Here is a 19,202-nt window from a genome sequence, read left to right as displayed (position 1 = left end):
CATTATATTGTGAAGAAGAAGTAAACTCCAACTTATTTTTAAATTATTTGTATGGGTGAATGTGATTGAGTAATGTTCATAATAACTCACTGATATTAAAATCAACTTATAAAATTTGTATAATGTTTTGTGTTAGAGAATTCTTAGTAGTAATAGTGTGAAAAATAACTCAGTTTTCCATATATATGGATATTGCAGCTAAACTTGTTGATTTCCAAACATTAGTTTGGGGTAAGAAGCACATTCATTGAATTTATAGTAAGTTAAATTCTTTAAATACCAACTGGTATACAAAATATCTATCATAAAATTTGAGTAGTGTCATTGTTGAAAGAATTGAAAGTGTTTGCATTTCAAGTATTTTAGAAAAAACACATTGTTTAGGGAAGATCTTTCAAACTAGTAAGAACATTGTTTGCTTTGACAATATTTCCTTTAGAAAAAGATTAATTCAATAATTTTTTTTTTTGAGGAAGATTAGCCCTGAGCTAACTACTGCCAATCCTCCTCTTTTTGCTGAGGAAGACTGGCCCTGAGCTCACATCCGTGCCCATCTTCCTCTACTTTATATGTAGGACGCCTACCACAGCATGGTGTGCCAAGCAGTGCCATGTCCACATCCGGGATCTGAACCAGTGAACCACAGGCCGCCAAAGCAGACCGTGCGCACTTAACCGCTGCGCCACCAGGCTGGCCCCTCAATAAATATTTTTAACAGGCTATTAACAACCCCCAAAATGTGCTTTTAGCAAGTGAGTGTGTGTAAGTAAATGGATGGATTAAGGGGATGAGGCTGCAGGTGGCTGAAGTCATTGGCCTCAGATGTCCAGGGTCCCCAAGTCGCACTAGACTACTGGAGTATTGGGGGATAGATACCTCAGTACACCATCAATACATCAGTACTCCATTTCTGCCACAGCAGCATACTGGGATACACCGGGTGAGAAGTTTTGTCATTGGTAAAAAAAATAGAAAAGAGAACATGTAAACAAGTACTGTTTCTTAGAATACAACGTGTTGGCATGTGCTGAAGAAATGGTAATCAGTGAATTATCAAAACGTGCCCATTATTGTCAGGAATTGCTTCTGGAAGGAGCTAAATCTGGAAGTGAGTGATAGCTTGGTAAAATGTAACAGAACACTACCCGAGCTTGAATGGATTAGGCTTTCATTTTACCTAATTTTTCACTTTTCCTGATTGGACTTTTAAATTTGGGGTCAGACGTCATTTCAAAGAGTAACAAATCGGTTCCCTTTAATCACTTTCAGAACATAGTGAATTCTAGGGGAATAGGACTAGATTTAACAACGTTGTTATAAAGATATGCCTTGGACTAAATATGTCACTATTTCTGTTACTAGACGTTTTAATGATTGTTATCAGAACCTAGTATGTGGGTTTTTTTTGTTTGGTTGCAGGTCCAATGAAATATTTGGTATGAGTTGGTATATTTTATTTGTTATTGGATTTTTCAGTTCTATCATTTCCATTTCTTCCTTTCTTATAACTTCTATGTCTTCGATGAGTTTTTCTATTTTTTCATTTGTTTCAAGAGCATTTGTAATTACTTGTTGAAGCGTTCTTATGATGGCTGCTTTAAAGTCATCCTCATAATTCTAGCATGATTCATCCTGCTGTTGATGTCGTTAATCATCATTTCTTGTTCAAGTTGTGATTTCCTGACCTTGGTATGATGGGTGATTTTTAACCCTATCTTGGGCATTTTGGCTATTATGTTGGAGAATCTTGGTCCTGTACAAATCTTCTACTTTAGCAGGCAGTCACCCTGTTGAAGTTCAGCACTGCAGGTCCTTGTCTACTTCAGTGGGCTGTGGTTCCAATGGTAGTTTAATTTTCAGACTTTTGAGGTATTATTTTGGTCTGCTTGGTTTGTCTGGTGCCCCTGGGCTTCCTACTGATTCCTTTTGGTGCCCCCAAATGGGTGGGAGGGGTTTCCCCAAGCTGGGATATCCCAAGTCTCTGGGTCAGGTAGGGGAATCTCCACGGGGACATAAAGACTTTCAGGGCTGGAGCCTGTGGGATATGCTCCCTCCTGCAGGTGCCTCCTCCCAGCCATCCTTGTTTCTCATGGGGGAGGGGAATCTCAGGCTCACTGGAAGAAGAGCACTTGCCCTGGCACTTAGTGTTAGCCGGTCATGGTGCTGGACTCACCTGATGCTGTCAAAGGGACATGGTTTGAATGGGGGAAGGATGCATCTACCTGGCCCCCTTCTGTTGCTGGGTTGGGCTGGGAAATACCAAGTCCGGGGGTGCCTTCTTCTATTGGATGGGAGGATGTAGGTTGCCCTGCACCTCTGCGACTCCTCCCTTCCAGGGATCCTGAGCCAGTTCACCTTCCTCCTTCCACTCTTCAGAGTTCTTCTTGAGGCGCTTATTATTTCCAGGCTTTATTGTAGGTAGCGAGGAGGACCAGAAGGAAACCAGTCTAAGTTCGTGTGTTTTAAAACAACTGCTTCTGTTGGAAAAAAATGCTTATTTCTAAAAACCTTGTAAAGCTTGATAAAGAATGATGAAAAGAAGTTAATTTATGATTATTTCCACATGAAACCCACCTGCGAGGCAGAGTAGAAATGAAGATTGGTTTAAATAACTGTTCCATTATAAGGCATCTATTGCTGTCTTTGGTTCTGTGCATTAAACACGCCTAAATGTAACCAGTTTTTTATCACTCATATTTTGCAGAAACATCTAGATGTTTCACTTCCAATTCCTGGGAGCTGTACTGATTAAGACAGAAAGAATTAGTGGTTATCAGAAATTTATCCCTTAGGCAGTCAGATAAAGATACCGATCCTTTTCCAAGAAATGCACAGACACAGAAAGTATGCCTACCATTTCAGAGGCCAAGAGTTCTCTGTGAAAATAAGGAATGGACCTTTCAGGGATCCATAAGAAACCCTACTCTGCAGAAATGGAAACTTCTACCCAAGAAACTACTTTTTTAAAGTGCCTATAATTGAGGTTAATTATATGTTAAGTGTTAAAAGACAGGATCAGAGTCAGATTAAATTTGTGTCACAGAAAGACATGATTTATATAAACATGACAAAAGATTGATGAATATATTAAACTAATAAAACAGATTGGCTAAATGGTGAAAAGGTTTGCAATTGGTTTTAATAAACACAGTTACATTTAACAATAAAAAGATAATTTAATGACTAACATATATGCCAAGCATGATGCCTGCCAAGCCTTGGCGACATAGGAACATAAGGCCAATGCAATTGCCTCTTCCTTCATAAAGCTTCCTGGAGATTCTCATCACACAAAAGTCAACAGCTAGAGGAATCGTTGACTGATAAGGCAGAGAGAACTAGTGGATATCCGTACTCTCACCCCATTACCTGTCACATTTGAAAAATTTCCCAAACTTTAGGTTTTCTAAATCTATGTTTGCAGCCTAGAGGATGATAGTCATGAACTTATATGGAAATATGATTCAAAAGTTGCATTTACTTTGCTAGATGCAGAGTAATTAAGATTGATATTTTTCTTACTACTTTTCCAGTGTAGCAGCTACATTTCTAACATTCATCATTTATTAATGGTGAATTAAACACTTTCCGATTGCTCCATTTTTTTAAACCAGCTGCAAAATATTTGACCCCAACTCTTAAAAAACAATGTATTTTTTTAGGGTCCCCTATTCTTTCTGCTATTTCGCAGATACTCCCCCCATACAAACACGCCTATATTTCATTCTGCTCAACTACGTGATGAAGCCAGCTTTGTTCTGAGGACTCCCATGTCCTCCTCGCTGGCTGGCTCTGAGCACAAGCTCTACCACTTGCTGGCGGTGTGAACATAACAAGCCTCAATAATTCCTCTCCCATAGAGTGTGGCCCCCGGGATCTTCAATCAATGAGAACCATCAACCTCTGTTGAAAGGAGGAATTTTACATAGAAGATTGTTGAGAATGATGAAGGTGACTGCATCAAACAGGCTGAACATCCCTGGGGATGTGTCCTGGGCAGTTGATACATTTGCTAGATTTGTACAGACAGATAACCAACACAAAATTTTCCAGAAATGATCATTTATAACATGCAAATGAGGCATATTTTAAAAATAATCTCACCTTTATGCTCTGCTTCTCTAGAAAATGACTAGCCATTAATTCAAGATTTTCTAAATCCTTATACATTTCAGTACCAAGGATAGAGTCTGAAGATCATATGTGTCTTTTCTATTTTGCTCCATTATACATACTTGAATGGGGTCTCCACCAGAACATAAGCTCCAGACACTAGGGTCTTGAGCTGCGTTCCCCACTGTGGTGTCCCAGTGTCCAGCAGGGTGACTGAAGGAATTCAATGGGCAAATTGATGAACTGAGAACTAGAAGCAAAACTCTAACACAGAGAGCTAGAGTGAGGATTTCCTGTTAGAATATATGACACCAAAATCTAAATATTCTTCCTGGATTCAGACTACAAGAACTACTAAGAGATCTATGTTAATAGAAAATTTTAAGTAAATTGTATCTCGATTATTTTGTCAATAAAATACCATATGAGGGGCTGGCCCAGTGGCACAGTGGTTGAGTTTCCACGTTCCGCTTCAGCTGCCCGGGGTTCTCCGGTTCAGATCACGGATGCAGATGTGGCACCACTTGGCAAGCCATGCTGTGGCAGCATCCCACATATAAAGTAGAGGAACATGGGCACAGATGTTAGCTCAGGGCGAGTCTTCCTTAGCAAAAAGAAGAGGATTGGCAGCAGATGTTAGCTCAGGGCTAATCTTCCTCACAAAAGAAAAAGAAAAGAAAATACCATATGATATCAAATTATTTTTTAAAAATTGTTCACTCATAAAAATACTATTTAATATTCATTTTGGAAATGATATTTTAGAAACAGGTTTTATTTGAATATCAGTTTGTATGCATGGGAGATTTATAACTCTAAAAACTTTTCTGTAAATAAATGTATCTCAGTTCAGAAAAAAAAGGGTTTAGAAATGCTAACATTTTAGACAGACTAATGGTATTTTCTGAGACATTCATATCAATTTCACTTTCCTATAAATATCTTACAAATATAAATACCTTTATGGAGAAGATAGTTCATCATTTATAGCAATATTTATTATTTATATTTATACTGGGATGGCGTATATGGTTTAAAACTTCATTTTAGAAATATATTAACTTTTCCAGTGAGAAAAAGAAGACTGTTCTCGTTTAAAAGTGGGAACTGAATCCTTTATGTGCGCAATAAATCTTTAGGTTTTACGATTCTTTTCTGAGTTGTACATAAAATAAAATTTGATGAGTTGGACATAAAATTTGATTCTAGCCTTGTACGTATTTTTAATGTTTATAATGGGATTGGAGATACTACAACAAAAGATAGGAAAATAATTTTACAAATTCTAAAATCTAATCTCCTCCCTTCAGAAGTGTTTTGTGTCATACAACCTGCATATCTTGATGTTCAAAGGAGTCGTTTGTGTTCTCAAATACATTTTTACCCAAGTAGATGAGAATTGAGACATAGTCAGAGTGTTTTTTTCCTTCAAATATTTCTTCTTTGCTTTGGAAAAGATATACACACTCTCTGGTTTTCCTCCCACCCTTCTGAGCATATGGGATTGATGAATCCATTGCTCTGCCCTAGCTTCCAGCTCTTCTCAGTGTTTGCATGCCCTTGGGGAGTCTCCAAGCCTGCAGTTTCGAATTCTCTACATGCTCACGACTCCCGAAGCCTTCTTCTGTTTCTCTCCGTGTTCCAGACCCATGAGGACCATTGCCCCATGGGAAATCTCTATCAATCTGTCCTCAAACTCAACTTGTTTACAAAGGGAATTATCATCTTCTTTTCTCCAACCCCAAATTGTTATTCCTTCTCTGATTTATCATTTACTCATCACAAAATTGGGCATTATCCTCTTTTCTACCTCTCTCTCTTCTTTCATGTCTAATAAACCACCCAGCCCACAAACTTCTACCTACTAAATAGTTTTAAGCTATTTGAACTATAAGCATGATCAGTCAGTCTGTACAGCCTCACTGCCTCTACCCTCCTCCAGTGCATCAGCATGTCTAAGTCAAGATTAACCCCTCAGCCTCCTAACCCCAGCCTCTTCTCCCCTCTGTTCTCAACAATTCACTTACAGTGATCTTTCCAAATGCAAACATCATCAAACTATTTCAACACAACATTCTTTCCAGTGCTGTTGATATGAAATGCCCACTCCATAACACAGTTTATGAGCACCATGTGCCTGGGCTTCTGCGTAATTCTCCAGCTTTATTTCCCCTGCCTCCCCACCACCAGGCTGGAGGAGATATCTGTACTGAGCTTCTTTCAATTTCTGGAATATGCCACCGTGTACATCCTTTTCATGTTCTTTGCTTTTCCTGAAATTGGTAAGTGGTTAAATCTCACTTACCTTGCAGGACCACACTGAGATGTCACTTCGCCAGCTGTCTACTCTAACTTCCTGGGTTTGGATGTGATGGCTCTGCTCACACACCCTGCATAACACCCTCTATCTCCCACATTTCATCACTTATCACAACATGTTGGAATTGTCTCTTCATTTGTCCGTATCACCCTCTAGTCTGTGAGAACTCAGGGCAGGTACAGCATCTACTTCTTTACCAGTACAGGGCTTGACACAGAGTACTCAGTTACCATTTATTAACAGTCGAATCAAGAGATGTCCTAGTTTAGCAGATGCTGGTCTTTCTCAATGCATCACTGAATCAATGTGTGAAGAGCAAGTGAGTGAGCACACACCTGGACACTGGTTCGTCAGTGGGAGAAATCCTCACAGAGATATCCAGGAGACAACTTGGGCACGTGCAAGGTTTTGGGTAGAGCTGGAAATAGAGATCTGTGACAGATTACTCAAAAAAATCGTGCACGATGGAAAAGGAGTTCAAGCAAGAGCGAAGTGCAGTGAGCAAAACCATATTTAACAGTATAAGACTTGTTCCTTTGGAGGAGTCTGCGGAGGAACGGACGTAGGAGAATGAGGCTGCTGCAGGGAAGTGAAGGAGGCATGTTTCCGGAAAGAGAGTGGACAATTGTGCAGAGTACTGGTGGGGTTAGAAAGCATGTATGTTGAGGGGTGAAGGCAGAACTACTTGTTTGATGAGGAATCATAGTCGAATCACAAATAGAGTTAATGTTAACAATTTCTTACACGTTTTTATATTTTAGATCTGAAATCCTTCAGGTAGTTCTGAGTTAGAGACATTTACTCACTACAATGTAGAGTATGTCCCAATGAGCATGGGATATACAAATTCTGAATTCCCACAGACCTTTAATGTTATAATTTCCCTTTATTAATTTAAGTGAAAGTTAACGAATGGGGAATTCAACTATCTCCAAAAACTCACGGCTATTTTTTCACTTTTTAGACAGGTAATTTAAGTGACCACCAAGGAATTAATATCGTTAAATTTAACCAAACCGAAATAAAACTATCCAAAGAATGAATAAACTCTGTATTCAGCAACTTATGTGAATTTAAATTTCAGTTTAAATATATTAGCATGTAGAGTCTCCTTTAATGGGCACACACACACACACACACACACACACACACAGATATGCACAGAAAGTCACCTTAACTTCTGATAGCTTTGGCAATTATAAAGTTCTTTTGATAATGGAGATGAATTCTCACTGGGCTACACACACTACCTATTTGCATTTGAAGTAATTTACCTAAAGATCTTTTGTGAGGTTAAAACAAATCTTCTAGAGTCGAGTCATTGAAATGAGCACCGGCCAGCTTAGTTGATCTATGTGGTGTGCTTCACTGATTTCAAATTGGAAATGCACGGGAAATACAGACTTTACAAAAAGAAAGGAATTCCCCAAGTGAGAGAAGCTTCCTCATTCTGCACATGAATGTTTATTTTTACAAGCGGGAAATAAAATAGAATTACTTTTATTGCTAAAGCTTTTCACGTAAGAAGCATTTTGCTTTTATGACCTAAATGCTTTCTGCAGTTACAGTTGTAGCTGTGGAGAGAGGGGTCTGTTGACTGATTGCACAAGTTTCTCTTTGGAGTTCTGCAAAGACTGAATTGAACTCAGAAATGCAAAGGAATTGGTAGATTTCCTGAAAGTCTGACATTTTTGAAAAGCTATAAATGCTTTTAGGTTTACTGCTGTTCTTTCAAATTTGTGAAAAACAAAGTCAAGCTTGCCTAATTTTTGGTTTTCCTTTTTTTTCCTGCTTTTCTCCTTGCCTTACTCCTTTTCCTTCCTTCAGCCCTCCCTCCCGCTCTCCATTATTCTTTTCCTTCTTCCCTTCCTCCCTCCATCCATTTCTTCCTTCTCTATGGTTTAAAAGCAAGCAAATCTCTCAGATCTTTAATATAAAACAAAACTCATTCGTGTACCTATTTTAATGTCCTAGGAATTTTCTGTATGTATTTCACCTTTCAGATTCCAAGAGAACTTCTCTTTCTTTGGTAAACTGTATATATTTGGAAATAAAAGCAAACTTCTGAATGTAAGCATTCTCCTTAACATGATTTAAGTGTTACTGAAATAATTTGTGCTCTGTAAAACCAAACAATGATTTTGAATGGGCTTGTGGGAAAGCTAGCAATGGGACAGACTATTTAAAACCTAATTAATTTTATAAGAAGAACACTAACAAAAGCAATAATCAATGGATGGGGAGGTACCTTGGAAGTCCTCGACGAGAAGCTCTGCCTGGGTGGAGAAGGCCATAGCAAGTGTTACAAAAGCAAAAACCCCACAGATTGGAAAAGCCAGTCCCATTCTAACCAATGTAATAAAGCAAGAAATGGAAACGAAAGACAAAGTTAGGAAGGAAGAAAGGAGAATAAAAATTCCAGAGGAATCTCCCCCAAATTAAAAAACTAGAATCATTAATTGAATTTATCAAGGTTGTTTCCAGTAGCATTAAAAACATAAAATATATAAGAATATATTTAACAAAAGATGTACAAGATTTCTGCACTGCAAACTATAAAGCATTGTGGTAAGAAATTAAAGAAGACCTAAATAGATGGAGAGGTAAGCCGTATTCATGTGTTGAAATGGTGAATATTATTAAGATCTCTGTAGGAGGCAGAATAGTGGCCCCCAAAGATGCCCACACCCTAATCCTCAGAACCTGACAAGGCAAAGAAGTTTGCAGTTGTGGTTAGTTAAGGATCTCCAGATGCGAAGACCTTCCTGGATTACCCTGGTGGTTCCAATGTAATCACTTGGGTCCTTAAAAGCAAAGAATCATTCCGGCTGAGGGTCAGAGGGAGATGTGACTATGTAAAAAATGGTCAGAGAGACAATGTTTCTGGTTTGAAGATGAAGGAAGGGACAGCAAGCCAAGGAATGTGGTGACCTCTACAAGCTGGAAAAGGCAAGAAATAGACTTGCCCTTACAGCCAGAAGGGGACGTAGTGCTGCCAAGACCCTAACTTTAACCCAGCGAGACCTGTGTCAGACATCTGACCTGCAGCATTGTAAGATGATAAATTTTTATTGTTTAAACCATCAACTGTGTGGTAATTTGTTAAGGAAGCCATATAAAACTAATATAGTATCTATTTATTTAAAGAAATCATAATCAAAATCCTACAGCCTTTCTTACAGAAATTGAAAAGTTCATCCTAAAATGTATATGGAAATGCAGAATACCTAATATAGACAAAATTATCTTGAAAAAGAACAAGAAAATTAGAGACTTTAAATTAGAGACATTTTTCTATACTTAATGTGTTTTATATGTCTAAGTATATATATCCTGAAGAAACTCGTGCATGCATGCACCAAGATATATAAACTAGTATATTTATAGCAACATTATTTATAAAAATAAATAAATGCCTTACATATGGCTTTCACTGAGAGAAGGGAATAAATTGTGATATATTTGTACAATGCAATTCTGTGCAACCAAGAAAATGAATAAATGAAGGGGCTGGCCCGGTGGCACAGCAGTTAAGTTTGCACATTCTGCTTCGGTGGCCTGGGGTTCACCAGTTCAGATCCCAGGTGCAGACCCACACATTGCTTGGCAAGCCATGCTGTGGCAGGCGTCCCACATATAAAGTAGAGGAACATGGGCATGGATGTTAGCTCAGGGCCAGTCTTCCTCAGCAAAAAGAGGAGGGTTGGCAGCAGATGTTACCTCAGAGTTAATCTTCCTCAAAAAAAAAAAAAAGAAAAAAAATGAATGAAGCTTGGTTAAACCCATCATCTCTGAGGATGCTCAAATGTGCAATGTTAAGCCACAAAAGCAAAGCACAGAAGTATATGTACACTCGGATTTCATTTCTATAAATGTCACAAACAGATGAAATGAAGCAATATGTTGTTTAGGGATGTTTTCTTACATAAGGTCTAAGCACGTAAAGAAAACATAGTAATGGTCAGCCCCAAATTCATGATGGTGGTCAAATCTGGGAAATACGGAGAGGGATAATTTTGGGGTGGAACACAAAGATACCATGAATGACATTTTAAAAAGTTGGGTGCACTGGAATTTATTTCATTACTTGCTCAATGGTACATATATGTTATATATACTCTTTGTAGGTATGATATATTTTATAATAAAATATTAAAAATATATTAGTCTCTCACCCAATTGCTTCATTCTTGCAGCAGGAGGTTAGGTTTTTCTAATTCTCCAATGTGACGTTAGGTTCATTTTGTCCACGGTGCTGGAATGAATGAAGAGTATCAACAAATGAGACTTTCATGGATTGCTAAGTTAAAACAAAACAAAACATACTATATCATATAGTTCCTCCCATAAGATGCCCTGAAGTAAACCTAGAAAGTGTTAAGTGAACCTTTTCAAATCCTCAGCAATTCCTCCCTTATTTGATAAGTAATTTTTGGTTTGAATGCATTCATTGCTGAAATAGTTTGAAAATCTGTCGTTTTTTAAGAAGGAACTGGAAATGGGGAGGGTAAGAAGCATTTAGCCTAGTAGGTTATGCTAAGGCATTCTCACTCCACTCCAATGGAAGTGCCCCTTCGAGGCCGCGACTGTGTGTTATTTACTGATGAACCTTCACTACCCAGCCCGGTGTCTCCTATTTCAATTATCTTTAATGTTTCAGACAAACCTGGTGAAACTTCTTTTGATGCATCAGGCAAATCCGAACCTTCTGAACTGCAATGAAGAGAAGGCCTCAGGTACGTTGTGTGCGGTTCTGTTGTTCCCTTCCCGTCATGTGTAAGTCATTCTTCATGAGCATAGCTGGAGATGAGAGTCAGCCTCGCCTGCGAAGCTCTGTGAACACCACCCCAGTTCTAGCAGGATTCACACCCTCGTAAGCGCTGCTCATGACAAGAGGATGTTCGAGAGCAGTTAAATGGTAGAGTCCCCTTGGACTTCACTGCAATTGGCTTTTCCCGCTTTAAACTTCCAGGACAGGGATTCCTGCAGCGTCACTTACTTTAGAATATATTTTTGCCATTATTTAACTAGTTTCTCATTATACCAAATGCATGCGTGTTATTTTAAACAATAATAGTAATTTTTCTGCACAGATATTTGTACCGCAAGAAATAGAATCTAACATTCATTCTCAACCTAATTTAAAACTTTGAAAATCTTAATGTCACTCTTCCTTAACAGATATCTTTTTGAAAATATCTAGAGTTCTGTTTACCACTGTTCTTTTATATATTCATATACTTATTTAAAAAATGGGTGCCACATTCATTTTTTAGCTTTTAAATTTGATAACAAAGTTACTAATCATGTTATTTTTGGTATATTAAGAATAAAAGATTTCTAAATAATGAAGAGAAAAGTCCAGCATAAGTAACAAAATAATATAACAATTTTGAAGGCAGTAATTGATCTGAATGACTTATTTCTACTTACTCTTCTTGTTGCTATGCCTCTACTTGCCTGAAAACACTTTATACCGAGACCTCGTATTTGCTGTACCTTTGGGAGTGTGGTTACCTGATAAACCTCCGGTTTAAGACAGGATGAGGGATTTGCTCTATTTCTTATTTTATGTGAATTAAGTGTCCTTGTTTAATGTTTATTCGTCTTCTCTGCTAAAATAAACTGAAGATTTAACAAATAGCGCTATGAGATAGCTTAATAGTCTGACACTTTAGATCAGGCTAATGTTAGTGATAGTGTAGGGATATTAACATCATCTACAAAAGTATGCCTAATGGTAAATATTGAAAGAGTTAATAGCCATTTATAGCTTTTCTCTATCTTTTTTCAAAACTGTATTTATTGAGAAATATAAGTCATGTCCTCTAGTTCCAAAGGAAGATGACTTTTTTCTCGTTCATATCCCTGGCTTCTTTCCCAGGGAAGGGAGAAATGATTGAGCCTTGGCTGCCTGGACTCTCACCAGTCACACGTTCACCTCTTAGGTCTAGTGTCAACTGTGCCAAAACCGACATCCAAAGCAACTGACAATTGACTGTCCTAAAGCCCCAGTGAATGACTAAACTGCTCATGTAGACTCAGCCCTGGTCACCTCGGACCTGGTGTATGATGACTCTCTTAGACAATTTTGTCCATGTTGGTCATGCAAAGGCTACCATCAGTGTCATCCCTTTTCCATGCCATATTAGCATGAGAGACACAGTGATGGGACCTTAGTGACTCTCAATAAACTTATGTTGATTGAGTGAAAATACTTCTCTCACACACAAGGGACGAAGAGCTCTAATGCAGTGAGAGGTTTCAAGTAAACGCAGGCTGTGCCAGCATCCCATCCAACAGCAAGAAGAGTGAATCCGATAAAAGCAATAGTGAAGAGATCAGTGACCTAGGCACCCTTATGACTGAGCGAGTGAAAATCATCACCAATAATCTGTTATATTCTTGTTATTTTGTGTTTCTGGAATTTGGAATGGACATATAACAAAATTATCTGGGGGATAAAAGCAGTTTGAGGTATATCTCTTGGGTGGGACAGAAATAATCTTCCACAGTGAGGAAGCTGAGCTCTCCTAACTCATCATGCAGATATATTTAACCGAAGGCAAATGGTGATGAAATCCTGGTGTGAATATCTGCTGTGGTGGCTGAATTACCTCAGCTCGCCTGTAAAGCCACATAACTCAAATTTAGAGATGCAGGTGATCATGCAGTTTAGTCATGACTACTGAAAAGGAGCAGTTACCTCCATTAGGTTCTTAATTGGTATTAATGTGAATTTTTCTTCAGGATTTATTGATTTTCAGTTTCAGTTGTTAATAAGTGTAAATTTGAGTAATCACATCTATATTCCTGCCCAAATATGTTCAGCTGTCACTGTTAATGTGTAATTTGTAACTTAATATAATTATTTATATTTCAGATGGGAAAAAAACGGATCATGGAGAGAGGCTAGACCCACTGTTTTAATAGCAAACTGAGTATTTATTTGTATGTCTGCCCATTTAGGAGACTGTTTACAGACTACCTCCTACGTGTTTTAAAATCACCAGGCGCTGGGAAGGCATAACTGTTCTCACCATTTCGATTCATATTCACTGAGACGAAGGAAGAGTTTCGCTGAGAATAGAGTGACACTAAGTTCGCTCAAGCTTAGCTTCTCAATGATTTTATGCTTTACACATCACCACCCAGTGAATATTATTTTTATATTTTTTTATTTCATTGGTAATTAAATGTCACTGATGCAAAATAAGGTAGTGTTTTAAAATGGCAGGACTGCAATTTTATTCATATTGGAAACATTTAATGTTTTTCATTTTGTTTCTTGTGTTGATAAACTTTAGCATTTTAGGCATCTCAGAATTATCGAAAGTAAATATTTTCTGTGCTATCTACACCCACTTTTTCTGATTTTCTTATTGTTTCTTGTAGATATCGCTGCATCTGAGTATATTGAGGAAATGCTGCTGAAAGCCGAAATTGCCTGGGAAGAAAAAATGAAGGAGCCTTTATCGGTTCCTGCCTTAGCACAGGAGGAGGAGCCGTATGAAGAGATTGTTCGTGACCTCCCAGCGCTTTCCTGTAAGCTGTAAGTGCCTCCTTTCTAGAATGATAGAGTCAGACCCTGTTCACTGAGGAGGTAATGATTCTCCTTTGTCATACTCTCTAGTCGCCAGTCATTTCACAGTCAATATTGTCTGTCTCTCAACTAAAAGTTAGAAAACTGAAGCTGCATATCGACACATTTACTAAAAAATACTTGTTTACAATAAGGAGTTTAGAAAACTTTTATGAAAACCCTCTTATTTTTTTCAAACATTAGTATTTCAGTTATTAGATCAATTTGTCACCATGAGAACAAATAAAATGTTTTAAACACACTCCAGGTTTTTAGCTAAACTGATATGTAAGGTTTCCAATGTCTGTCATAATAGCTAAAGTTTCTAAAGTAGGAAAAACAAATATTCATTTTCTCTCTCAAGTGTAAAACTAATGATTTCTTGTTGTCTAAAATATCTCCCAAATACTGACACATACTACAATGAGAATGAACCTTGAAAACATTATGCTAAGTGAACGAAGCCAGACAACAAAAGGGCACGTATTATATGATTCAATTTATATGAAATGTCCAGAACTGGCAAATCTATAGAAACAGAAAATCTATTAGTGGTTCCCAGGAGCAGAGAGAGGGAGGAATGGGGGTGACTCTTAATGGATATGGGGTTTCTTTTTGACGATGATGGAAATATTCTGGAAGCAGCTAATGATGGTTACACAAATTTGTGAATATGCTGAAAAGCAATTTTTGCTGTGTGGATTATATCTCAATAAACTAAATAAATATATAAAAAATATTTCAGGTTGAAAATCTGCTATATACAAGCATTGGGGACTCGAGGAAGTTCCTTTCTTTCTCTGAACCCTGTTTCTTGTTTGGCAATGAAGATTATGTTTAATATTGGAATAGTTGAGGGTGCACTGAATAAATAGCACTATCTGGGTTCTGGACAATCTGAGAAATAATCAACAGCAAAGATGGAGACCAAATCCAGTCAGTGATAGAGGACATCACGGAATGTGGCAGCTAAGAGGCTTTATAAATATATCCCATTACGAGGCAGCTTTAGTAACGAGGGCCAAGGCGCCTGTAAACCAGATCAGGTCTCCCAAAAGAGGGGCATCCAGGACAAGGCTCCAAAAGGTAGGAAGAGGACAAGTAGTGCTCTCTGCAGGTCGGCTCCTTCCAAGCAAAAAGAGAGAGGAGCTAAGGAGACACTCTTTCCAGATTTGTCCATCAGACAATTCGTTCCTCTTCCCCAGTGTAGAGATTCCCAGAATTAGCAGGACTCGATTTTCCTTCCTAGGAAGTAGAAAAGATGTTTCCAGTGGATGTGTCACAAGGCTGTTGTGATAGTGAGCTCAAAGGAGAAAACTCTTATTTCAGAGCCTGTCCCCTCACAGGTATTCAAAAACACTTTTAATTTAAAATTACTCTAGATAATTCAGAGGCTAAAGTTGTGCATAAATGCATTGACTTCTACTTAACAACTAAATTGTATTCATTATTGGACTTGATTTTTTAGCTGTTGTAAAGGAGCTTGATTTTTATGTCAGACACTATGCTAGGAGTCTCTCGTTTTATCTTATTACATCTTCAAAGCCCTATTAAAGTTCTCTCAACTTCCTAAGATGACAGAGCTGGCCAATGACAGATCAAGATTTATAGCCAAGCGATCAGACGCAGATCATTCTTGCTTATACAATATTATCTCTCTCATACTTCCACAGTGGGTAAAAATGGTATCACATTTATATGGGAGAAAAAGGCAGAAAGCCGTAGAAACAAAGTTGGAGTTGAGTCACGAAGTGGTTAAATGATAAGATACTTTTCATGTGACCTGGAATTAATGATGAGAATATTGTGACCTTGCTCTTTATATTGCTATATTACTGACATTGCTGGAATGAGAGGAGTAATACAAATATTTGCTATGGAAGAATTTTATCTCCCAAGTGTTGATATTAAAATCACTACCCAGTACCTTACACTTTACTCTTAGGATTATGTTCTGGGCTTCCAAGTAGAGATGTTAGTATGTAAGCAGAATTAAAAGTTTGAGTTAAAACCAAATTCTTTCATAATAAGTTATTTGGGATAAATATTAACTGCTCGATATGTCTGTAGTTTTTTTTTTCTTCGTTTAAAAAGAGAAAAAAGCTTTAGTTAAAAAAGAAAACAAAAACAACCAATTTACCAAAAAAGTACTTTTTTCTTTTTTTCTATATTGCTGATTGAAGAACAGGTTTTAAACAGATTAATCAATGACTTATTTTTTCTACATGATTAAATATAATTGTCCTAATAATCTTTTTCTCTCGTTGACTCTGAGTAAAGCTTTGAAACTTTGCATTGTTTTATACTGAATTTGACCTGCTTTTAATTGTAGGCTGCTGTTATCTTTCTTCAGAGATAGAATTGAAAGTTAAATCAAAGAACAAGTCAATCATAATATTAGACTTTTTTAGCTCTTTGAAAAAAACGGCAAGTAGACTTGGCTAGTGTAACAACTAAATGCATTCTTACATTTTCTTTTATACTCCATGATTTTGATGCATTTCATCTGATTATTTTCATTGTCTTTATAGTACAAAGAAATATGAACTAGGAGCAAATAGATATGAAATAACTAAGGAGAGTTATATTTCAATGCAGAAAAGAATACTTTTAATAATCCACTCTTTCAAACTTTGTTTTAGTATGAGAAGGAAAAATATGGACACTTGAGTACTTCTTTATAAACAAATCCACAAACACAAAGGTCAAAACTTTCTCTAAAGCTAACTGATTTGCATATTGATTAGGAAAAAAATGGTGCTTGCTTATTTTATTGTATTTAATATCACAGTGGTGAATGACTCGGTCAACAAATTTACTGAAACATATTGGGACATTGTTCCGCCACATGCCCATCTGGGTGAGCAGTGTAGGATAGGTTGCTGAGAGACCAAAGAAAAGACCTGGAGACAGCAAACGAGACATATGGGTTTATCGGGAGTTACTTACAGGAAAGGTCAGGTGGTGGCCGGCTGGACAGCAATGCGCACCCGCTACTGCCCCCTGAGAGCAGCTTGCTTAACTAGGCGGAGGAGCAAAGGCTGCATGCTTGCCAAGGGGCTGTCCTTGCTACGACCAGCGTTCCCAGCAACAGTAGCTCACATGGAGGGGCTGTGTCCCTGGAAGACGTGATGTTCTTCACCTGAGATAAGGGAGGATCCAGGCTGGCCAGGCCCTAGATTGTTGCCAATCCCAGCAGCTGGGCGGCCTGCCCAGAAGGAAACCAGAAGGACACATGGTTGCAATGGGCCTGGGGGCTTTTACTGAACATGCGAGTCCCAGGCCCTACAGACATTTTCTACATGCCGTTCTTTTGATAGAGAACATATATGAAGCGAATCAGAGAACTGACATAATTGACAAGAAATATAAATAATTTCTTTAAAAAATCTCTTATGTCATTTACAAAGCAGCATTTCTTCACAAACCAGTTGTGTGAGAGGCAGTGGTTTAGGCCTGGTGTTTGGGGAGGGTTCGGGTCTTCTGTCTCTCCTCTCCTCAACATTGCTGTAGTTTTCTGCAAACTCTTCCTTTCAATCTGTTCCCTTCATTAAAATGAATAAACACTGTTGTTCTGTGAAAGTACAGGTTTCATTCATTTAAACCAAGTGCATTCTTGAATTTTAACTCTGAAGCCTGGTCTTCTAGCTGTTTCCAGAAGTCCCTCAGCTTTAGTGAGGTGAAAGGAGAAATTAGAACAAAACAAAAATCTAGGAAAAGGGGAAAGAGCAAGTACAGATGGAAATATTTGTCAGCCTTCCTCTGCTTCAGTCAGGAGCATGCATTCTGATGAAGCTTATGCTCCTTTAATTTCTTTATTTTGCTCACGAAAGAATAGTGCGGTATTCATTGATATGAGAAGCACGTACCTCTTTCCCATATGATCTACTGTTTTCCTTCAGTGTCTTTCCTTTTCCGCCTTTTCTCTCTAGCCCTCATTTGGAAGGCTTACCATGCCGTACCTCATCTGAATTATGCTTGCCCGTCTGCCTTCACCAGTTTTAACCCCAACATCCTATTCCTTTACGTCATAAAGTTGACTTGTTTTACAATTTTCACAGAAAATTACATTTTACATTTTCCAATAATGTATTTTGCTAAAATATTAGGAAACAATTGAGTGGATTCCTTTTTCTAATATCTCAGCAAACAAGTCAAATTTCCTTTCCATTGTCAATTCATGTTTATTGCTCTGTGTGCATTTTTTGGCAGTAAATCATGATTTAGCCGGGATGAGAACGTCACTTTTGCTGTGCCCCACTGTTAGTAGCAACTGCCTATCTTTGGTTAAACATGTAATCAGTAGGAAATTCCTATATTATTGGGTGATCCTATAGTCCATGTCTTCTAAGATATTGTCTGTCTAATGAACATCTTTAAGGTCTCTATTTGTTGCCTGACTTTCAAGTTCATCTCTCAAAATGCACAGGTTATATTTAAATCCAAAGGTCCTTCCAGCCATAATATTCTCTATCTCTTAAGCCTTTAGGCCTCCTCTCTCCGCTTTAAATTTGCAACAGCTATTGTCATACTTGACTGCTATTGCTTCCTCTGAGCTTTCTCTCCTGCAGCTGGGGCCTCCTCCCTGTGCCGCCTTTTTTCTGTCCTGGGTTGGATCTCAGTGCCTCATTTACTGTTATTGCTGCTAATCAAACAGCTGCTGCTGAATGTGCCCTTTGGTGTTTGAATGTGGAAATGCTCTCCAAGGGTTTTTAATCACTGAGAGATTTTGATAGTGCCAACTTTTGTTTCTAATATTCTATGTCATGAAGTCTTTGAGTTGGAATCCACAAAAGTTCTGCATAATCCCTAAGAGGAGCAGAGTGGTTCACTGAACAACCCTGGGTTTCACTTAGTAATAATAACAACAGTGATAACAACTGAGAGTTTTTGAGCATTTTCCGGGCATCAGGACTTGTGCAGAGTGGTTTACATGGAAAATTTCATTTCATTTTCAAAACAACACCTGGAAGTACTTTATCTATTACTATCCTCGTTTTATACCTTCCTGTCTGAGACTCAGAGCTTAAGTAACGTTGATGCGGGCTCAGTGAACCAAAGAGTTGAAAGAAAGCCTTCTTGGACTCTCAAGGGCTGGTAGTATTGCTGTTTTATGCAGAGAATAGCATGGAGACAGGACCCATGGGCAGCGAAGGGCTGCAGCATGGGGACAGGACCCATGGGCAG

The 19,202-nt window shown here is 38.1% G+C and overlaps 1 protein-coding gene across 1 annotated transcript in view; it reads left to right on the top strand.

The window, feature by feature from the left end:
- MYO16 (myosin XVI) overlaps window positions 1-19,202 on the top strand; it is a 450,985-nt gene that overhangs the window by 100,561 nt on the left and 331,222 nt on the right. Inside the window, exons 7-8 of the mRNA XM_046664745.1 lie at window positions 11,094-11,169; window positions 13,829-13,985. Coding sequence (XP_046520701.1) covers window positions 11,094-11,169; window positions 13,829-13,985 — 233 coding nt within the window. The remainder of the gene's footprint in view (window positions 1-11,093; window positions 11,170-13,828; window positions 13,986-19,202) is intronic.

Source organism: Equus quagga, chromosome 6, assembly GCF_021613505.1.
Source record: "Equus quagga isolate Etosha38 chromosome 6, UCLA_HA_Equagga_1.0, whole genome shotgun sequence".
In the NCBI taxonomy this organism is placed as follows: domain Eukaryota; kingdom Metazoa; phylum Chordata; class Mammalia; order Perissodactyla; family Equidae; genus Equus; species Equus quagga.
This window is presented reverse-complemented; position numbering and strand designations above follow the sequence as displayed.